General features: G+C 43.4%; 1 protein-coding gene across 1 annotated transcript; it reads right to left on the reverse strand.

The window, feature by feature from the left end:
* Nucleotides 1–7,094: 7,094 nt before the first annotated feature.
* On the reverse strand, nt 7,095–8,518 carry LOC139479355 (rho GTPase-activating protein gacII-like). The gene is made up of 2 exons (XM_071262212.1): nt 8,475–8,518; nt 7,095–7,851 (listed from the first exon to the last, which is right to left on the reverse strand). The coding sequence occupies exons 1-2, from the start codon at nt 8,516–8,518 to the stop codon at nt 7,095–7,097; spliced, it is 801 nt and encodes a 266-aa protein (XP_071118313.1).
* Between the last annotated feature and the right edge of the window lie 15,930 nt (nt 8,519–24,448).

Consider the following 24,448-nt stretch of genomic DNA (forward strand, 5'->3'; position numbering starts at 1 on the left):
GATCAGGTAGATTCTGTATGTATTGTCTTGAACCCTCTTTCTCTCGATTTATTTTTACGTATATCTATGACTTATGTCTGGTCATGGTTTGAATATCGAAATGTTTGCTTGACAGTTTTTACCTTTCGCTCAGTTCGAGATGAAATAATTGCAAGAATAACCCTTCTTTTTCATTACTGTGACAATAAAAGAAAAAAAATGTTCGCTTTACTTTTGAGATCAGTAACTACAAAATGACAGGAGCATAGTCATCACTTCGTCTAGATCGTGGTGATATTTCTGTGTCTATACGACCCCCGTAGGTACTGCCACAAAGTGAATATTGGTCGGAAATTGAGCCGCAAGCAAGCTTCCCATGTACATAGTACGTAGGCACTGTGAAATGACTAATTAAAATGCAGGAAGGATCAGTCGAGACAGCCAACACAGGAAATAGCGACACGTTAGTGTTTCCACTTGAAACTTCTATGGGATAACGACCCGTCTGGTGTCATCTTGCAGTCTCTATACGTTCTATACAGAATGGGTGATTAGTTCTGCGATGGGGACATTTATTATCGTAGTAATATACAGTCGTTCGATAATGCCTATCATGACATTTCATATATTCAGAAGTTTGACACATTTAATATAATTTACGTCGGCAGCGTTGGCGTTCATGATATGATATATCTCACATTATGGAGTATCACGGCAGAACAGGTGATGGAATTGCTGTTGTTTTACTCTCGAGGTGGCGATGATACAACTGCTACATCACGACTGTCTGTCATTTATCGGGACCAGACAAACAGTTTAAAGCACGAGAAAGTGAGTGAGTGAGTTGAGTTTTACGCCGCTTTTAACAGTATTCCAGTTATATCACGGCGTGTCAGCTTAATGAGGGAGGAAAGCCCGAAGTGATGCAGGTCTCAGACGTTTACCACTTCGGTGAAACCCACGAGTACGGGTATGGTGCTGACAAACCTAGAAACATAATCAGGGCGAACCGGGATTCGAACCCACAATCATAGGTTTCTGGCGTGCCCAAGGTACGCAACTCTGCACAGCGAATCGTGGCGCCTTAGACGATTGGGTCACCCGTGCCCCCCGTGACGAGCGAACGCTTTAACCACTAGGCTACCAGACCGCCCTGTATAACTTACAGTGTACAATACGTTCAAGACCAGTGATCATTATATGAATGGATCACTTAAAATCAGTTCGCGAAAAGGGTACAGGAAAAAGGGATTCCAGAGTAATGAAGTCTAACTAATATGGTTCACTTCCACACAGTCACATGAACTCACTGTCATCCAGTTCAAATCTAAATCTGGTAGATGTAAATAACAACGGACTAGATAGGATCAAGCTAGGACAAGGTAAGATCAAGGTGGAACAAGGTAGGATCAAGGTAGGTCAAGGTTGGATCAAGGTAGGATCAAGGTAGGACAAGGTAGGATCAAGGTAGGACAAGGTAGGATCAAGGTAGGATCAAGGTAGAACAAGGTAGGATCAAGGTAGGTCAAGGTTGGATCAAGGTAGGATCAAGGAAAGAACAAGGTAGGATCAAGGTAGGACAAGGTAGGATCAAGGTAGAACAAGGTAGGATCAAGGTAGGAGAAGGTAGGATCAAGGCAGGATCAAGGCAGGGTCAAGGTGGGACAAGGTCGGATCAAAGTAAGATCAAGGTAGGATCAAAATAGGACAAGGTAGGTTCAAGGTAGGATCAAGGTAGGACACGGTTGGATCAAGGTAGGACAAAGTAGGATCAAGATAGGACAAGGTTGATCAAGGTAGGACAAGGTAGGGTCAAGGTAGGGTCAAGGTAAGATCAAGATAGGACAAGGTGGGTTCAAGGTAAGATCAAGGTACGATAAGGTAGGATCAAGGTAGGGTCAAGGTAGGACAAGGTAGGATCAAGGTTGGACAAGGTCGGATCAAAGTAGGATCAAGATAGACAAGGTAGGATCAAGGTAAGATCAAGGTAGGATCAAGGTAGGACAAGGTAGGAGCAATTTATGACAAGGTAGGTTTAAGGTAAGATCAAGTTAGAATCAAGGTAGGACAAGGAAGGACAAGGTAGGATTAAGGTAGGACAAGGTAGGCTCAAGGAAAGATCAAGGTAGGACAAGGTAGGATTAAGGTAGGACAAGGTAGGCTCAAGGTAAGATCAAGGTGAGTTCAAGGTAGGATTAAGGTAGGACAAGGTGAGTGCAAGGTAGGACAAGGTGGGATCAAGGTAGGATCAAGATAGGATGAATATAGGATCTATGTAGGACAAGGTAGGATCAAGGTAGGAAAAGGTAGGATCATGGCAGGATCAAGGTAGGACAAGGTAGGATTAAGGTAGGACAAGGTAGGTTCAGGGTAGGATTAAGGTAGGACAATGTAGGACAAGATAGGAGACGGTAGGACAAGGTAGGGTCATGGTAGGACAAGGCAGGATCAAGGTAGGATTAAGATAGGATCAAATTAGGACATGGTAGGATCAAGTTAGGGCAAGTTAGGATCAAGGTAGATTCAAGGTAGTACATGGTAGGCCCTTTTTGGGCCACAGAATCTGCAAAGAAATACCTTAATAGGAATTGTTATGAAAGTTGTAAATGTGCTCATAAAAAGGAGAATAAGACTTTATTTTCGTCAACACTTGTATTTTAAAAAGAAATATGAACACAAAATGTAGAAGTCAGGTTAAAATGTTCAAAGAAAAAGCATTTAATAGTTGAGCATGAGCAAGTAGATAAAGGTATAGATAAAGACAGTACAAACATGTGGTACACAAACACCTTGGGGCACTGATTTGCTCATGGTCAGGTTTTGTCCAACGCCTGCAAGTGGAACATTGAACAAACTTAAGGTTAGTTGCCAGGCTTCTGAATATGTCTGATTGTCAGTTCTCATTGAAATGTCAACGTTTTCCACAACTTGAAAAAGTTAAATTTTTAGAAGACCAAAATTGGCCCAGTTTAAATCATGTACTTTAGTATACAGTAAAACATACTTATTCAAACACATGCGTTCCAGTTGAAATGCCCGTGACTACAAAATGTCCGGATAAAAGATTCAGGGTAACGTACATGCTATAGAGCAATCAGACAGTAATGCCAGGAATGCGACTTTACTGACTGACGGGTTCCACTGTATAACTGATCATTGTATCCGATATTCTCCATAGAAAGTCTACAGTAGATATTCCGGACTCCCTGGTATTTGGAACTGAATGAAATTCACATATGCCTTTGTACGAGAATCTTCCACAGAACTCATTATTGTTTCCGGGTTTCTTCGTGCTTCCCTCTGCACTGACAACGTCATGTTTACAGTTTCCCAGATAATTGGGAAAGAGAAAAAAAGTCTAACAAAAAAGAACCTGCAGCTAGACAAGTTTAGGTCTGTTATCCCCGATAAGGATTCATTTCTTCAAGTAACCTCCTTTGGTAAACTGTACGGCAAAGTAGTGATTCACATTTGCGTAGCCTTATTGCCCGTGCGAATGCTTTCGTCCTTTTGAAAGTGGTAGTCCATTTTTGGAAGCCTCTCATGACGTTGCATCGCCTAATATCAGTGGTAGTTAAAATATGTTTAGCCATTAGCGCTGTGTAGGTTGGCAGTTGGATTTGTTAACATGGAATGCCATATGACATGACGATTCCTGTTTTAAACAGTACGAAACAAATACGACATTGGCATTGGTGGCCTTTTGGGGAAGAACATTCAATCACTTATCAATGTGATAGTGATTTGTACATTTCGGCTTAATCAGTTTGAATTTGAAGTTTTTTGTTATAAACATTCTACATTCAATGCGTTTGAACATTGTTGTATAATTGGACATCTTTGCAAATAGATAGAGAGGTCATGTTTTATAATCTGGCAAGTGTTACTACCATCTGTTGGTAAATCGTGTCCATATGTATGAATCCACACCCAGAAGCATGCGCAAAGCGCTCCTCGGTCGTGTATCATTGTGCACTCAATTTCCATGCTCAGCTCTCTGGAGAGTATACAACTTGTAAGGCGCTGAAAGATTAACAGTCACATTACAATATCATCCTACCGGGTACCCATATACTGCTGAGTGACCAGAGGCATACTTTGAAGAAAGTCTTTTGCCCAGTCACTTGTGCATCTTGGTCGGGCAGGCCCGACGCCCTAAGAATTCACTGGAGTCAAGCTGCCGAACGTGGTCACCCATCCAACTATTCTCTGGGACCAGCGTTCCTTAACTTCACCTGATTTGTCGCATCTTCCCTCGCATCTTGCCGTAGTAAGGGAGTTCATTGGTTGTAAAAGTCCAGTTTCCACCCTCGCCGAACTAGGCTGGAATTTCTGGGCTCGATCGTAGCATCACCAGTGGCTATTACGAGTTATGTCCCTTATATGTCCCTCCTACTGACCAATCAGATTCCACCTCTCATATAACTTGCATTTGCTTCAACCAAAATGTCGGCGCTCATTCAAGACAAACTGATCGATATTCAAAATCTATATTGTGATAAAACGGTTCTTACTTCGCGAAGTGCATCAAATCACAGGAGCACATGGATTGAAAACATGAAACGATTTGGAAGAACTGTTGACTTCGAGTTGGCGGTATACATGCTTTGTAAATCTTGCAATCGACCTAAATCTGCACGGCAGTTTACGAACCGGATGTCAATTCCGTTAAGCGAGTTTGACTGGACTATGCACAGACCAGTGGTCGTGGGTTTAACCAAAGTGGTAAACGTCTGAGACATGCATCATTCCTGGCTTTCCTCCCACATCTTGCTGTCACGCCGTGATTTAACTCGAATCCTGTCCAAAATGGTGTTAAAACCGAACTCACTCATTCACCTGACGTGTGACCGGACTTAGCCTTGTTTCACATTCCTTTGTGTAATAAGTATTGTCACACCAACAGATGAAAGAAAAAATCAGACTATTCTCAGTATAGTATTCAAACACCAAAGACACAGACGAAACAACTGCGTGAAACAAAGTGCATTTCATAATTGACATATATAGATCACAATGACGGAACCTTGTATGCAAATATCACAAAACACTAACGTTCCATGTCGACATGACAAGTCGAATAATAAAGAAAGTTAACGTCATTTATTTTGACGGTATAATCATCTTTAGTCGAGAAGGTATGGCTGCGTAAAAAAACTGTCTGCTTGGCGATATAAAATACTAAGGGGGATCCTTTCTGGAAAAGAGGTATGTTGCTTCCATCGTGCTCTTTCATCAGAACCACTTCATGGTGTTGACAAAAGCGAGTCCTCTATCGTGATATCTTTACGGAGTTTACGCACTTCCGTCACTTGAAACAGGAAGGAAGCAAGACGACGAGTTTCGTCACGAATCACCATATTGAATCTTGCCCACATATAATACTGATAAAAAGAGCACCGTCATCTTGTTTTCGACAAACTAAAACGTGTTCCTGTTCTACCATTTTATGTTGTAACACGATATTACAGCGTGGGTCGAAATAAATGTTTTTACATCAACAGTTTTTAAAACGCCTAAACGCATGCGTCCTCCATTATTATTTTGTATTGTTTGACAAATGCTGACCCTTTCGTAAGATACCAGCTGTTCCCTACAACTGGCAATAGTGCAAGGATGGTTGCGTAAATTGGCGCAATTCGATGTGCAGGATTTCGCTCACAAGCTTTCGTTCCGTCGATCCCAAAATTCCCCGAGATGCCCACCAAAGTGTAACCAAAGTTGGCAAAGTCTACAACCTGTGTCATCCCTCGGTAACTTGCAACTGATATAAACAGTAACAGTAGCAAGAAGTGTTCAATCCATCTCAAGAAGCACTTGAAAAAGAGATACTCTTTCTAGAGTTGCATCCCTTAGTCGTGTCAGGCTCCGCTGTCTGTTGTTCAGATATCGCTAATTTCTTCTGTTTTTTTTTCTTGGTTTATAAACACCATACCCGTGCTCGTGTGTTTCAATAAGTGAGATTAGAGCTTTCCATTTTCCCCAAGAAAAACAGTACACCTGATTCGAGATACGCTTTGTAGATTTGCGTCCCATAATCGTGTCAGGATACGCTGATCGTCCTTCGGATATTGCTGATTTTATTCTGATTATGATACACCCTACCCTACCCTATCAGCACCCTACCCGTGCTCGTGTGTTTCAATAAGTGAGATTGAAGCTTTCCAAGTTTCTCAAGTTAGGCTGACATACAACTGAATTAATGTTCAAATATAGGCAAAAACAGTTCACTAACTCACTAAAAACTCTAACGTATTTTGTTGGTGAGAACTAATGCAAACACATCTACTTTATTGCTATCATTTCAGAAGATTCAAAATTAAAAGTATGACTTTCTAACCAAATACATATATTCATATTCAAACGACAGGGCGGCAAATGTTCTAAGAGTATGTTAAAGCAACTAAATGAAAGTTTGATATAATAGCCTTGTCTGCAAAAGTATCTAAACATTCCATCTATCGTGAACCAAATCGTCTGTAACCAATAGAAATCCTCATAAATGATACTCCGGAGAGGAACCCTTGGTATTGATTGAATGACTCACGGACGATTTGTCATCACTATCTAGAGGGCAAATTGCAAAGTCGGGCATGCAGATGAACGAAATGTCCCGTCCAATCCCAAAGATAGACATGTAGACTTATTACAAACATGCGTGGGCGTACCATTGATTAATTGTGAAAGAAAAAACTATGTCTGTTGCGGCTCTTATCGAGTTTAGACATGTTTCTTCCCAGTGATACTTCGTTTTATGGCCTCTCCTTCCACAAACTCACTCAACTATGCTAACAGTGAGAAGCCTTGTTTGATCCGACTTCTGCACAATGGCATAGTTTCTGAAACCGTCAGAACTATAAATGTTCAAGACCGGGAAGTTCCACATGTGTTTAAGTTGAGTTTGACCCCAGATCGTTTGTTTCGTATGAACGTTAAAGCAGTTTAACTAATATAGGATAACACTACGTCATCTGTCAATCTAATTAAAACAAAAGACTGTTGCAAATGTCATTCCGTCGGGGTGATGGAAGTAAGAAGCAAAGTGTGACAACAGCAGCTAAATGTAAGCCCTCCTTAAAGCGGCAATTGCAGGATGGGTATCTGTAGGTGAGAAGTCATGGTGGTGGTTGTAGTGATGATGCTGAGGGGATGGTGGTGGTGGTTGTAGTGGTGATGCTGATGGGATGGTGGTTGTGGTTGTAGTGGTGATGCTGGTGGGATGGTGGTGGTGGTTGTAGTGATGATGTTGAGGGGATGGTGGTTGTGGTTGTAGTGATGATGTTGAGGGGATGGTGGTTGTGGTTGTAGTTATGATGTTGAGGGGATGGTGGTGGTGGTTGTAGTGATGATGTTGAGGGGATGGTGGTGGTGGTTGTAGTGATGATGCTGTGGGATGGTGGTGGTGGCTGTAGTGGTGATGTTGAGAGGATGGTGGTGGTGGTTGTAGTGATTATGGTGAGGTGATGGTGGGGGTGGTTGTAGTGGTGATTTTGAGGGGATGGTGGTTGTGGTTGTAGTGATGATGCTGATGGGATGGTGGTTGTGGTTGTAGTGATGATGTTGAGGGGATAGTGGTGGTGGTTGTAGTGGTGATGTTGAGAGGATGGTGGTGGTGGTTGTAGTGATGATGTTGAGGGGATAGTGGTGGTGGTTGTAGTGATGATGTTGAGGGGATAGTGGTGGTGGTTGTAGTGGTGATGCTGATGGGATGGTGGTGGTGGTTGTAGTGATGATGTTGAGGGGATGGTGGTGGTGGTTGTAGTGATGATGTTAAGGGGATTGTGGTGGTGGTTGTAGTGATGATGTTGAGGGGATGGTGGTTGTGGTTGTAGTGATGATGTTGAGGGGATGGTGGTGGTGGTTGTAGTGATGCTGTTGAGAGAATGGTGGTGGTGGTTGTAGTGGTGATGTTGAGGGGATAGTGGTGGTGGTTGTAGTGATGATGTTGAGGGGATGGTGGTGGTGGTTGTAGTGATGATGTTGAGAGAATGGTGGTGGTGGTTGTAGTGGTGATGTTGAGGGGATGGTGGTTGTGGTTGTAGTGATGATGTTGAGGGGATGGTGGTGGTGGTTGTAGTGATGATGTTGAGAGAATGGTGGTGGTGGTTGTAGTGGTGATGTTGAGGGGATGGTGGTTGTGGTTGTAGTGATGATGTTGAGGGGATGGTGGTGGTGGTTGTAGTGATGATGTTGAGAGAATGGTGGTGGTGGTTGTAGTGGTGATGTTGAGGGGATGGTGGTGGTGGTTGTAGATATGATGTTGAGGGGATGGTGGTGGTGGTGCTGGTGGTGGTTGTAATGATGATGTATTAACGATTCGTACACGATGAGCGCAAGCTAGCGTTGACCTCCTACAAGACAAAACGTCAGGCCACACGCCTTGCAAACATGACAACAATGGGTGTCAGTATGTTGTCCCAATAATACTGTCCACTGACTCTTCGTTGCACAATATGGATCGGGGTTCGGTCAGTCGTTGTGATACCATCCCTTACCATAACCGATCCACCGCCAAATCTGCCACTCGCTTGACGTTCATTTCGATGTCGCCAGTCACAACCACGGCAAAGCGAATCGGGACTCATCTGAAAACATGACACATGAACAGCGACGGTTACCCGTGTTTCGACGCTGTGTACACAGTGTTTAAAATACCCATCTGCCCGACAGTACGAGACGGTCTATTTTGCTGACGGACGGTCCCATGTGGTCGGGATATTATTGTATTCCTAAGCATTCTGGTTTTAATTCAATGTGAGAGGTCAATTAACTGTGAAAAGGTTAAACACATTATTCAGTCACTTCTGCGTATGTTGATATCAAGTTTCTGTCCTCATTTTCTATTGGCCAAAAGCTCGTATATATCGAATCAGAGCGCATGTATAATGTTTTAGTCTTGTATTGTTTATCACATTGCGTGTACTGAGTATGATATAAACATGTGATGTCTACTGTGTGTATGGAGCTCTGGTTAATGGCGACGCCCTAGCGATTTGTATGTGTTCTATATCGGTGGGTTATCGGTGGGTCTTTGCTGTTATGTAATTATGCTGAGAAAAAGGTTCAATGTTCCATATAAAAAACAGGAACATGCATGCAGTGTACAGTCAACACAAACTACGAACAGTTATACGATTCTGAATGTTGCTGGTGCACTAGATTCAGAGAGTGAGTTGTGCTTTACGCCTCTTTTTGAAATATTATAGCAATATCACGGCGGGGGACACCATAAATAGCTCCACACAGAGTACCCATGTGGGGAACAGAACCCAGGCCTTCGGTGTGACAGGCTAACGTTTTGACCACAAGGATACCCCACCTCCCCATTGCCCTAGAACGCGCGTGTCAGGTACATATTCAGCTTTTCGTACCAGGAGGTCATTTAAAAGTATCTGTCGTTTGTTCAATTGCTGCGCCCACTCCATCTGTACGACATGCTTTACGTAGGCACGGTAATTAATTTCTAGTTCATTGGGTGTGTGTTTAAGGTTTTGTGAAATGATCATTTTGTTCTTCTGTATATTACGAGGCTTTTAATGTTAAAGTTCAAGCAAAGGCAATGTAAATCATTCTAGAGCTTTTCATTCTACTTTTTTCACTCAAGGTTGCAACCTATGAATATATATAACATGACACATAAATAAGAGAAAGCAATATTTAAGTGATTTACTTAACATACTAAAGTGTTGCAGAGTTCGTATCAGTGTGATGCGAGTTTAAACTGAACTTCAGCAACCCATGCTTGTCGTAGAGGCGACTAACGGGATCGGGTGGTCAAGGTTCGTAAACTTGGCTGACGTATGTCATCGTATCCCAATTGCATTGGTCGATGTTCTTGACGTCAATCACAGGGTTGTCTCGTCCAGACTCAATTATTTACAGACCGCCGTCATATAGCTGGGATATTGCTGAGTGCGACGTTAAACAACGAACAAACAAACATCTCACCACTCCGCCCCATATTGTTTGGCTGCACAACACTCAACCGCTCACCTCCACCCTTCTCGTCACTCCACAACACACACTTCGGCTGTTTCTCCACGGTAACCTAATTACCCACTCCACATTCAAGTGCACAACAGTTACTCACATTCACCCTTTCCATCACTCCACTTCACACTGTCTGGCTGACAAGCTACTAACCTATTCATTTCTCCTCACCCCACTGCAAACTGTCTGGCTGACAAGCTACTAACCTCTTCATTTCTCCTCACCCCACTACAAACTGTCTGGCTGACAAGCTACTAACCTATTCATTTCTCCTCACCCCACTGCAAACTGTCTTGCAGACAAGCTACTAACCTCTTCATTTCTCCTCACCCCACTACAAACTGGCTGGCTGACAAACTACTAACCTCTTCATTTCTCCTCACCCCACTACAAACTGTCTGGCTGACAAGCTACTATCCTCTTCATTTCTCCTCACCCCACTACAAACTATCTGGCTGACAAGCTACTAACCTCTTCATTTCTCCTCACCCAACTACAAACTGTCTGGCTGACAAGCTACTAACCTCTTCATTTCTCCTCACCCCACTGCAAACTGTCTGGCAGACATGCTACTAACCTCTTCATTTCTCCTCACCCCACTACAAACTGTCTGGCTGACAAACTACTAACCTCTTCATTTCTCCTCACCCCACTACAAACTGTCTGGCTGACAAGCTACTAACCTCTTCATTTCTCCTCACCCCACTACAAACTGTCTTGCAGACAAGCTACTAACCTCTTCAATTCTCCTCACCCCACTACAAACTGTCTGGCTGACAAACTACTAACCTCTTCATTTCTCCTCACCCCACTACAAACTGTCTTGCTGACAAGCTACTAACCTCTTCATTTCTCCTCACCCCACTGCAAACTGTCTTGCAGACAAGCTACTAACCTCTTCAATTCTCCTCACCCCACTACAATCTGTCTAGCTGACAAGCCACTGACCTCTTCACTTCTCGTCACCCCACTACAAACTGTCTGGCTGACAAGCTACTAACCTCTTCATTTCTCCTCACCCCACTGCAAACTGTCTTGCAGACAAGCTACTAACCTCTTCAATTCTCCTCACCCCACTACAATCTGTCTAGCTGACAAGCCACTGACCTCTTCACTTCTCGTCACCCCACTAAGCACTGTCTGGCTGACAAGCTACTAACCTCTTCATTTCTCGTCACCCCACTAAGCACTGTCTGTCTGACAAGCTACTAACCTCTTCATTTCTCGTCACCCCACTAAGCACTGTATGGATGACAAGCTACTAACCTCTTCACTTCTCGTCACTCCATCCACGGTTTGGCTGCACAAAACTCACCTACTCCTACTTTTAGTTACACCTACACCTAATTATTAGCCGTTTAAGATTATTACCCACAGTAAAACACACCCACATGTAACATAGATGACACGAATTGACCCCTGTCGATGTTTATAAACCCAGGCAAAGTATCCCTTGCTTCGGGATCCGGGTTCGATTCCCAACATGGGTACAATGTGTGAAGCCCATTTCTGGTGTCCCCTGCCGTGATATTGCTGGAATATTGCTAAAAACGGCGTAAAACCATACCCACTCACTCACTCAATCCCTTGCTTCGGTTGCCCTTGCAAGTGGCGTCAACCATGGATAAACACACTAAGGTTTTCACCGTTACATAAATTTCTAGATGACAGACGGAAACAAAACTGCATTTCCCATAGTTCAAAATATTTTGATATTCATCTTTCACTAAATTACAGTTTAGGGCGTCATATAAGCGAGCGACTCTAAATAACTTAAATTGCACCTACTTGCCTACTCATAAACACCAGAGACCTCCTCCGTGGTCTTGTGGTAGAGCGTTCGCCCGGACAGCGGAAGGTCTGGGGTTCGATCCCCGGCCGCGTCATACCAAAAGACGTTAAAAGATGGTACTTGTTGTTACCCTGTCTGGCGCTGGCATTAAGGGGCTAAAACAAGGACTGGTCGGCTCGGAGTCAGTATACTGTGTCTGAGTGAGGTATTCATGTTAAACTGTGGCATGGTATCTCAGTGAGCTAGCACTATAAGTCGGCATCAGTGTGGACTGGTACGTGCAGCCACACACCCACGTGCATGCACGTCGCTATATAAGTGCAATAATCTTGGACACGACGTTAAACCCAATTTCACCTCACCTCATGAACACCGGAAGATGCCTTAAATTTGTTTGTTGTTTAACGTCTCTCTCAGCAATAATCCAGCGATGTGACGGCTGTCTGTGAATAATCGAGTGTGGACCAAACAATCCAGTGATTAACATTATGAGCATCAATTTGCGAAGTCAGCGAGCCTGACCACCCGAACCCGTCAGTCACCTCTTACGACATGCACAGTGTGGCCTTTACCGCTGAAGACCTTTTCTAACCCGGATCTCAGTCACGGGTAAGAACCCTTGTAAAAGTCGTAAAAGTAAAAATGCACCGTGTAAAGTTTTTTTAAGATGGATATATTGTTAATAGACCTTACGACAAAACCATCCTGTGATCATGCAATCTATTCTTTAAAGTGACATTTTAGAATCTGTAGATTCAATGAAGACAATGTAAGTACCCTTATCAAACAAGTGACCCCATTCCTATTATCACTTTGTCACCCTTGTGTGTTGTTTTTGTTAATCTCTGTAGATATACTTCTTAGCTAAAAACCATGTCGTACCACGTTGTTCAATACCTGCTTGGAAAAGTTACCAGCATCAGTACCGAGACAGCATTGATCCACAACAACACGCGTGAAGATTCCGTGGTAGAATAGGTCTTCAGCAACCCATACTTGCCGTAAAAGAGTATGCTTGTCCTAAGAGGCAACTAACAGGATCGGTGGGTCAGGCTCGCTGACTTGGTTGATGCATGTCACCATAACCACTGGCATTACAATAATAAAGATGTTGTCATCTGTCAACTGTCTCCACTAACAACCAGTGTTTGTTCACACCCACATTTCAGTATAGCCATAAAACTACTGCCACAACCTTGTTGGTTGGTTGGTTTGTTGTTTAACGCCGCATTATTCCAGCTATATGACGGCGGTCTGTAAATAATCGAGTCTGGACCAGACAATCCAGTGATTAATATCATGAGCATCGATCCACGCAATTGGGATCGATGACATGCATCAACCAAGTCAGCGAGCCTGACCACCCGATCCTGTTAGTCGCCTTTTTACGACAAGCACAGTCGCCTTTTACGACAAGCACATGGGTTGCTGAAGATCTATTCTACCCGGATCTTCACGGGTCGCCACAACCTTGTATCTCAAGGTGACCTTAGCGTTACGAGTAGCTTTAATGTATGTAACAGATTGGGAACTGGTAAGGACTGTTAGATGGAAGTAAAATATCAGGAACTTGGGAGGATGTTTGATGGTATGTATCATCAAATAATCAATTTACCATGTATTGCTTTTCATTTACACCCACGTACCAGTCCCGTTTGCAAGTATAGCTTTACACTGAGGTAAAATACCACTATTGACCTTAGGTCGATGCATTTCCGTTAACTTTATGGTTTCTCTCAAAAGAACCGCTCCTGTTTGGCATTTATGTTACAACTTGATAATAATGTTTAAGATCCATCATAAAACAAAAATGTATAATTCGATCGTACGGACCACAAACGTATTCCTGGACCCTCCCTCCCCCTCCCAATACACTAAACACCTCTACTGTACACGACCCATCTTCTCGATCCTGAATGTCTCACGCCCAAATACTACTGATCACTACCCTACTAATCGATCACCTTCTTGACACTGAACTGTCCTACTGATCACGACCCTATTGCTCGATCACCTCCTTGACACTGAACTGTCCTACTGATCACTACCCTACTGCTCGATCACCTACTTGACACTGAACTGTCCTACTGATCACTACCCTACTTCTCGATCACCTCCTTGACACTGAACTGTCCTACTGATCACTACCCTACTGCTCGATCATCTCCTTCACACTGAACTGTCCTACTGATCACTACCCTACTGCTCGATCACCTCCTTGACACTGAACTGTCTACTGATCACGACCCTACTGCTCGATCACCTCCTTGACCCTAAACTGTCCTACTGATCACTACCCTACTGCTCGATCACCTCCTTGACACTGAACTGTCCTTCTGATCACTACCCTACTGCTCGATCACCTCATTCACACTGAACTGTCCTACTGATCACTACCCTACTGCTCGATCACCTCATTCACACTGAACTGTCCTACTGATCACTACCCTACTGCTCGATCACCTCCTTGACACTGAACTGTCCTACTGATCACTACCCTACTGCTCGATCACCTCCTTGACACTGAACTCTCCTGCTGATCACTACCCTACTGCTCGATCACCTTCTTGACACTGAACTGTCCTACTGATCACTACCCTACTGCTCGATCACCTCCTTGACACTGAACTGTCCTTCTGATCACTACCCTACTGCTCGATCACCTTCTTGACACTGAACTGTCCTACTGATCACGACCCTACTGCTCGATCACCTCCTTGACACTGAACTGTCCTACTGATCACTACCCTACTGCTCGATCACCTCCTTCACACTGAACTGTCCTACTGATCACTACCCTACTGCTCGATCAACTTCTTGACACTGGATTATTCCTACTGATCACGACCCTACTGCTCGATCACCTCCTTGACACAGGACTTCCCTACTGTTCACTACCAAACTATTTCATCAGTTTGTACGATGTTCCCGTGGCCCGTGGATCTGTGTGGTTATGTACGCGCACACATCTTGTGGGAAGCCAGGAACATTTGTGAGCCTTGTAGTTCTACATATCACAGAGCGTTGCTGCTAAATATTCCAGAAGCATCTGCCATTGCTGTGGACCATGAGAATCATCTGACTTCAGGTTGTGATGGAGTGTATTGGTGGCTTCTCCCCTCAACTGCAGACAGCTGTGCATTAAATTTCTCATGGCGGCAGATTATGTTGCAAACATATCTACTGGTGTAATTTGATCAACTTCTCTCGCAAAACTAGCGGACCTAAAGAACGGTTTCGTGGTAACTAACGAGAATTGAATAGCCCCATTTCGCTTGTCTAATCCCTTTTGTCAAACTATACACCAAGTAAACAACTGAAGGTCCAAGACAGTATAGCAAGTCATCGGAGGCGTCGTGTGAGGTTGGAACAATGATATAGACTTTTAAAACACTGAATTCGACGAGTCGGCTTTCAGGCAGGGAAAAACCTATAGCATAGAACGAAACGAGTAACAATGAGTGAGCACTGAAATACGCACCCATTATGTTGGAATAAAAAGAGCGACCCATGGATCCCCATCATTCAAATGTTGACTTTTGATTGTGTATTGGGTTACACACGTCAAGCGTTTTAGATTAATACCCATAGTAAAACCAAGCCCACTTGAGTTCACATGTAGGGTCATCTGAGATGACAAGAATTTACCCCTGTTGATATTTTTAACGCCGAGACACCCTGGATAAAGACTTAATTAGTACAGTTGCCCCTGTGCGTGGCATCACATGTGTGTGTGGGGGGGTGGGGTGGGGTGTGTGTGGGGGGGGGGGGGGGGGGGGGGGGGGGGGGGGGGGGGGGCACGGGTGGCCCAGTCATTAAGGCGCCGCCATTCGCTGTGCAGAGTTGCGTCCCTTAGGCACACCAGAAACCTATGATTTTTGGTTCGAATCCCTGTTCGACCAGATTATGTTTCTAGGTTTGTCAGCAACATACCCGTGCTAGTGGGTTTCACCGAAGTGGTTGACGTCTGAGACCTGCATCACTTCGGGCTTTCCTTCCACATGAAGCTGACACGCCGTGATATGACTGGAATACTGTCAAAGGCGGTGTTAAACCCAACTCACTCATTCACTCATCCAATGCAAAAGTGAACACATGCAAAAGTTATCTTAGGTTCTAGCGGCAGCAGGAATGTCATGTAATATGTCCCTGAATGAGTCTTACAATTCTTTATACGACCGACTGAAGCCTAGCTCACATTTCGACCAACTAATGTGGTCCAAATTGTCATACAATTCAATAATTGTGTCAATTGCGATGTACATTATATTGATCATTGTAGAACAGAAAAAGTTAAAGTTCGCTCTCTGCTCCTATATAGTTGGTGACCCTTGCAAAGGTCCTACAAACACATTGTTGTTGAAGATGAACGCAACCGCTTAGATATTTTTGCAGCAACTCATGCTAATGTATTTTATCAACCATAACATTTCAGTAGTACTTTTGGGGCGGTCGGGTAGCCTAGTGGTTAAAGCGTTCGCTCGTCACGCCGAAGACCCGGGTTCGATTCCCGACATGGGTACAATGTGTGAAGCCCATTCCTGGTGTCCCCCGCCGTGATATTGCTGGAATATTGCTAAAAGCGGCGTAAAACCATACTCACTCAGTAGTACTTTTGTTATCGCCTTAACCTCGTTATATCATCGCCTTGCTCGACAAAGCGATCGTAACGGCACGAATACCACTGAGCCATTGACTTGGATAATAAAAGTGTTGAGCCATGCACATATCATTACTATTATTATTATTATAAGTATTACTATTATAATTATAATTATAATAATTATTATTATTACTATTACTACTATTATTATTATTATCATTATTATTTACAGATTGAAATACAAAAATGCAACATCGGGTTTCCATGTTTTCGGTTGTTTTTATACATGATTTTCTTTCTGTGTCTAAAATGGAATTGATGCACAGACTTTGGAAAATTCACAGACATTTGGCCAAGAAGATTAAGCTTCAGGTATCTCGATGACCTTATATCGTTCAATAATGGTCAAATATCCTAATCCCTTCCCCGGATTTACCCGGCCCCGTTCCAAAATGAGATCGTACCGCTACGACTGTCGTAAACCTGTGTTGAAGTATGGAAGTTACGATCCTCTTAGCGCTACGGTCGTTTTGAGGAACGGGGACCTAATGAAATGCTACAAATTAAACTGAATCATCTGTTTTATATTTAAATCTATCCCCCTCTCAACATTTCTACTCCTTGAAACCCTCCTCTCTACTTTACATTTCTACTCCTTGAAACCCTCCTCTCTGCTGTACAGTTCTACTCTTAGCTCCCTCCTATATACTGTACAGTTCTTCTTCAGGATCCTCTTCTCTTTATAGGTTAATTTCCACATCTAGTTTCCCTCCTCTCTACCGTACATCTCTACCCATTGGTCCACTCTTCTCTACCGTACATGATCCTATTCTCTCTAGTTTACAGTTTACCCTTGATTCCCTCCTCTATTCTGTACATTTCTCCCCCTCCGCCCCCTCTCCTCTACTGTACATGTCTCTGCCTTGATACCCTCCCCTCTAGTGTACAGTTGTAATCCTAGAATACCTCCTCTCTACCGTACAGTTCTACCCCTGGATCACCTCCTCTCTACAGTAGATTTCTACCCCTTGATCCCCTCCTCGATCTCTGCTGTACATTTCTTCTCCTTGAACCCCTCCTCTCTGCTGTACATTTCTACTCCTTGATCCCCTCCTCTCTGCTGTACATTTCTACTCCTTGATCCCCTCCTCTCTGCTGTACATTTCTACTCCTTGATCCCCTCCTCTCTGCTGTACATTTCTACTCCTTGATCCCCTCCTCTTTGTTGTACATTTCTACTCCTTGATCCCCTCCTCTCTGCTGTACATTTCTACTCCTTGATCCCCTCCTCTCTGCTGTACATTTCTACTCCTTGATCCCCTCCTCTCTGCTGTACATTTCTACTCCTTGATCCCCTCCTCTCTGCTGTACATTTCTACTCCTTGATCCCCTCCTCTTTGTTGTACATTTCTACTCCTTGATCCCCTCCTCTCTGCTGTACATTTCTACTCCTTGATCCCCTCCTCTCTGCTGTACATTTCTACTCCTTGAAACCCTCCTCTTTGTTGTACATTTCTACTCCTTGATCCCCTCCTCTCTGCTGTACATTTCTACACCTTGATCCCCTCCTCTCTGCTGTACATTTCTACTCCTTGATCCCCTCCTCTTTGTTGTACATTTCTACTCCTTGATCCCCTCCTCTCTGCTGTACATTTCTACTCCTTGATCCCCTCCTCTCTGCTGTACATTTCTACTCCTTGAAACCCTCCTCTTTGTTGTACATTTCTACTCCTTGATCCCCTCCTCTCTGCTGTACATTTCTACTCCTTGATCCGCTCCTCTCTGCTGTACGTTTCTACTCCTTGATCCCCTCCTCTTTGTTGTACATTTCTACTCCTTGATCCCCTCCTCTCTGCTGTACATTTCTACTCCTTGATCCCCTCCTCTCTGCTGTACATTTCTACTCCTTGATCCCCTCCTCTCTGCTGTACATTTCTACTCCTTGATCCCCTCCTCTCTGCTGTACATTTCTACTCCTTGATCCCCTCCTCTTTGTTGTACATTTCTACTCCTTGATCCCCTCCTCTCTGCTGTACATTTCTACTCCTTGATCCCCTCCTCTCTGCTGTACATTTCTACTCCTTGAAACCCTCCTCTTTGTTGTACATTTCTACTCCTTGATCCCCTCCTCTCTGCTGTACATTTCTACTCCTTGATCCCCTCCTCTCTGCTGTACATTTCTACTCCTTGATCCCCTCCTCTTTGTTGTACATTTCTACTCCTTGATCCCCTCCTCTCTGCTGTACATTTCTACTCCTTGATCCCCTCCTCTCTGCTGTACATTTCTACTCCTTGAAACCCTCCTCTTTGTTGTACATTTCTACTCCTTGATCCCCTCATCTTTGTTGTACATTTCTACTCCTTGATCCCCTCCTCTCTGCTGTACATTTCTACTCCTTGATCCCCTCCTCTCTGCTGTACATTTCTACTCCTTGAAACCCTCCTCTTTGTTGTACATTTCTACTCCTTGATCCCCTCCTCTCTGCTGTACATTTCTACTCCTTGATCCCCTCCTCTCTGCTGTACATTTCTACTCCTTGATCCCCTCCTCTCTGCTGTACATTTCTACTCCTTGAAACCCTCCTCTTTGTTGTACATTTCTACTCCTTGATCCCCTCCTCTCTGTTGTACATTTCTTCTCCTTGATCCCCTCCTCTCTGCTGTACATTTCTACTCCTTGAAAACCTCCTCTCGGCTGTACATTTCTACTCCTTAAAATCCTCCTCTCTGCTGTACATTTCTACTCCTTGAAACCCTCCTCTCTGCTGTACATTTCTACTCCTTGATCCCCTCCTCTCTGCTGTACATTTCTACTCCTTGAAACCCTCCTCTCTGCTGTACATTTCTACTCCTTGATCCCCTCCTCTCTGCTGTACATTTCTACTCCTTGAAACCCTCCTCATTGTTGTACATTTCTACTCCTTGATCCCCTCCTCTCTGTTGTACATTTCTTCTCCTTGATCCCCTCCTCTCTGCTGTACATTTCTACTCCTTGATCCCCTCCTCTTTGCTGTACATTTCTACTCCTTGAAAACCTCCTCTCGGCTGTACATTTCTACTCCTTAAAATCCTCCTCTCTGCTGTACATTTCTACTCCTTGATCCCCTCCTCTCTGCTGTACATTTCTACTCCTTTATCTACTCTACTCTGCTGTACATTTCTACTCCTTGATCCCCTCCTCACTGCTGTACATTTCTACTCCTTGAACCCCTCCTCTCTGCTGTACATTTCTACTCCTTGATCCCCTCCTCTCTGCTGTACATTTCTACTCCTTGATCCTCTCCTCTCTGCTGTACATTTCTACTCCTTGATCCCCTCCTCTCTGCTGTACATTTCTACTCCTTGATCCCCTCCTCTCTGCTGTACATTTCTACTCCTTGAAACCCTCCTCTTTGTTGTACATTTCTACTCCTTGATCCCCTCCTCTCTGTTGTACATTTCTTCTCCTTGATCCCCTCCTCTCTGCTGTACATTTCTACTCCTTGAAAACCTCCTCTCGGCTGTACATTTCTACTCCTTAAAATCCTCCTCTCTGCTGTACATTTCTACTCCTTGAAACCCTCCTCTCTGCTGTACATTTCTACTCCTTGATCCCCTCCTCTCTGCTGTACATTTCTACTCCTTGAAACCCTCCTCTCTGCTGTACATTTCTACTCCTTGATCCCCTCCTCTCTGCTGTACATTTCTACTCCTTGAAACCCTCCTCATTGTTGTACATTTCTACTCCTTGATCCCCTCCTCTCTGTTGTACATTTCTTCTCCTTGATCCCCTCCTCTCTGCTGTACATTTCTACTCCTTGATCCCCTCCTCTTTGCTGTACATTTCTACTCCTTGAAAACCTCCTCTCGGCTGTACATTTCTACTCCTTAAAATCCTCCTCTCTGCTGTACATTTCTACTCCTTGAACCCCTCCTCTCTGCTGTACATTTCTACTCCTTTATCTACTCTACTCTGCTGTACATTTCTACTCCTTGAAACCCTCCTCTCTGCTGTACATTTCTACTCCTTGATCCCCTCCTCTCTGCTGTACATTTCTACTCCTTGATCCCCTCCTCTCTGCTGTACATTTCTATTCCTTGATCCCCTCCTCTCTGCTGTACATTTCTACTCCTTGAAACCCTCCTCTCTGCTGTACATTTCTACTCCTTGAAACCCTCCGCACTGCTGTACATTTCTACTCCTTGATCCCCTCCTCTCTGCTGTACATTTCTACTCCTTGAAACCCTCCGCACTGCTGTACATTTCTACTCCTTGATCCCCTCCTCTCTGCTGTACATTTCTACTCCTTGATCCCCTCCTCTCTGCTGTACATTTCTACTCCTTGATCCCCTCCTCTCTGCTGTACATTTCTACTCCTTGAACCCCTCCTCTCTGCTGTACATTTCTACTCCTTGAAACCCTCCTCTCTGCTGTACATTTCTACTCCTTGATCCCCTCCTCTCTGCTGTACATTTCTACTCCTTGAAACCCTCCTCTCTGCTGTACATTTCTACTCCTTGAAACCCTCCTCTCTGCTGTACATTTCTACTCCTTGAAACCCTCCTCTCTGCTGTACATTTCTACTCCTTGATCACCTCCTCTCTGCTGTCCATTCCTACTCCTCTTCAGTTTACTTTTCTACATATTGATTACAATACCGTGGCTTTCTACGCCTTGACACACACACATCCCTTCTCTATCCTCGAGTCTGAGTTGGGTATCCATGTTTAACTCCGGACGATGCTGAGAGATAGCACTATAAAGTCCGGACCAGTACAAGCAGCCACAAACAAGTGAAATAAATTTGAACTCGAATTAGAAGCCATCTCACCTCAACATTCTACTCTCTTTTTCGCCCACTTTTCTTCTCTACATGTCACTTGTGACTCTCCTGAACAACACTGTACCGATTATGAAAATAGTTTAGCGGCTTTTATTATATTAACCACTGTTCTGTGCCGAACATTTACGCTGCAAAACATTCCCCGAGACTTAACCAGATTAACATGTAAACAACAATCATTCGACTCTTTAACAGAAAGCTTCAAAAGTGTGGCAACAAGATATCTGATTATATAGTTGGTAATATGGTTGTCGTTACTAATTCCGCCCTCGTCATGTTGTTTGTTACGACCGCGTTCTACTATCTGAATATTGCATATAAATACGCTGGTACATTTGATGCTGTTATCGCCGATGTTATCAGATGCGGGCCGCCAAGCGACCTTGACCTTGAAGCTCAAAGAGGAAGTCTTTGCCGCAACTTCATATGACTATCCCGATCCGTCTATCAACTTCATGGCAGATTAACACACACTGTGGACGGGGCTTCAAGGCAGTTCGATGGAGAGCGATAGACAATCGAATACCTGTGGGCGTTTCAAAGCTACGGAGAGAAAAAATCATTTCTTTAAAACAAGGGAAAAAACCTCACAAATAACTCTCCTGCCTTTAGCTTTCTCATTTGATTAGTAATTCGACACTTTTGTGGCTCTATAAATAGAAATCCATTTCGCTGACACAATCCCACAGTAGGATTATGTGTGTTGGAAAGAAAAAGACAAACAATTATTGAGTCAATAGTTCTACTGCATGCTTGCCATCTCAAGAGCTGTATTTGCTCAGTATAATAAATTCTCGTTGATTTCGTAATTAATTACATGATCAATACTTATCATCGCAATCGCAATTTGTTTGTGTACAGTGTTCTAAAACAAGCTCCACTATAGCCCTACAGTTAGACAGAAATAGCTCCAAACCGGCCAATACTGTAATAAACATTTCATGATGCCGCATGGAACATAGCTGCTTGTCAGTAATATATCGCTGATATGCGGCCTAAGAAATAATGGCTAATTTTTATTAGGATCAATTTGGATATGCAGCTCTTGTCTTCGAAATGAGTCTGATCTAATCTACCATTAAACACCACAGAAATGCTCACGGACTATTCATAATCCATCTTCGGCAAAGCGGGACGAATCTATATGAGATGTAACAATATCCTGTTCCAGCTGACATAGTTGAATCCATGGATATATGAAGTGTGTATATTCAAACACAAAATTTTATTCATTTTCTTATTTTCACTGTATCTATCTAGCAAATTAAAGGGATAAAATCATTTCAATAATCATAAGATATATCTACTAAAGGCAGTGTCCATTGTTCGATTCCGACTTAGTAATAGGGATTTCGGGTGGGCCAGTCGTCTGAGGCTCCGAGATTCGCTGTGCAGAGTTGCGTCACTTGGGCACGCCAGAAACCTATGATTGTGGATTGGAATCCCGGTTCGCCCCGATTTGGTTCCTAGGTTTGTCAGCACCATACCCGTGGTAAACGTCTGAGACCTGCATCACTTCGGGCTTTCCTTCCACATTAAGCTGACACGCCGCGATATAACTGCAATACTGTTAAAAGCTGCGTTAAACCCAACTCACTCACTCACACTTAATCATAAGCATGACATCGGACAAACGTTCTGTTACTGTTGCGTCAAATTTGGAAATGAGCTCTACACGTCTACGAAAAAAACATTTCGAAAGTTCTGCTGGGACCTTGAACATTGTACCCCTGAGTAAACAACTTTTGAGCAAGAGTAACGAAGCTCTGTTTTAAAGGGGCCGGTCGGGTAGCCTCGTGGTTAAAGCGTTCGCTCGTCACGCCGAAAGCCCGGGTTCGATTCCCTACATGTGTACAACGTGTGAAGCCAATTCCTCGTGTCCCCCGCCGTGATATTGCTGGAATATTGCTGAAAGTGGCGTAAAACCATACTCACTCACTATGTTTTGAAGATGTATCTGCCCAATGTACGCTGTCATAGTTAGTGTGAGCTGTCTCTTGCTTTCCTTTTGAAGATATAAACCAGTTTGGAAGGGAAACAAAACCTGTGGTGTGGCTTTCTTTGGGACCTCATACGAATTGGCACGGCATCGTGCTCTCCAGATTTGTCTTGGCGAATGGAATGTTGTGTATACATGACATTGAACAATCTTTAAATGAAAGTGACAAAACCGATTCCATATTCAAAACGAAACCTCTGATAAAGGCAGACTTGATAGTGCGATTCTGACTCTATCATGAGCATGTGTGTATGAATCACCATCAAACAATGATGATACCAGGTGTACGCGAAAGGGTAAGCGCATCCTGCCCTACCGGTGGTGCCATCATGAAGACATAGCCTTACCAATTTTCAGTTTAATATGATCAAAACTTTGTTTTCGGCTTAGCTCATTAAAGGTTAATCATCAAGGGATATTTAATGATGTTATTGAAAAATGCTTTGTATTTAAACATACAATCACAAGGTTGGCTTAGATAAGGGGGTGAACAGGTTTACATGTAAGGATTGCTGACAAATAGCTTTAACTGACGATCATAGGAATTTGGTAACATTTAGAAAGTACACTTTCGAAGTAATCTGAATGACGATTGTAGTTTGCCAAAAACACATTTATATATGTCATTACAAAACAAGACGTTTGCTTAATGTTCTGCGCTTTATCATAAAGAGAACTTGTAAGCTTAAACGACTTGAACAAATTAGAACGAGTGTGTTATTATTCATTGACGTAATAAAGCCACGTGTAGTTAAATATTACATCTTTTATTTAGATTTATTGCCGTAGGCGATACAGCAGACTTGAGGGTTTCCTTGCAATTGCCATTATTATGCTGAGTATATTACGAGCACCTGTCGAACTTACAATGAGAACAAAGAAGAGTTACCTGTTGAAACCTCGCAGTTAGAAATATGCATGTTGTTTCATAACTAACTTTAGGAAATGATCTTGTGTAATAGATATTGGTACACTTTACCGTTACCTTTCAGACATACCTTTGGAACATGTTAATATCGGATTACCTTGATTGAACGATGACAGCAGGGAACGGTAAGTATTCTCTCAAGCCACACAGAAATTCTGCTCAAATTACTATCTGATGCTGATGTCTTCGTGAGGTGATTTACGAATGAAAACGTGAGGTTTAGGTGGAAGATTGTGAACAAATAAGGTGTGTTGATACATTCAGAAGGTGGTGAGTTGGTGGATAGCTGAGTGAATGAGTTGATGAGTTATTGAGTAGTGCGTGGCTGGTGATT

Source organism: Haliotis cracherodii, unplaced genomic scaffold, assembly GCF_022045235.1.
Source record: "Haliotis cracherodii isolate W230 unplaced genomic scaffold, xgHalCrac1.p SCAF_4, whole genome shotgun sequence".
NCBI lineage: Eukaryota > Metazoa > Mollusca > Gastropoda > Lepetellida > Haliotidae > Haliotis > Haliotis cracherodii.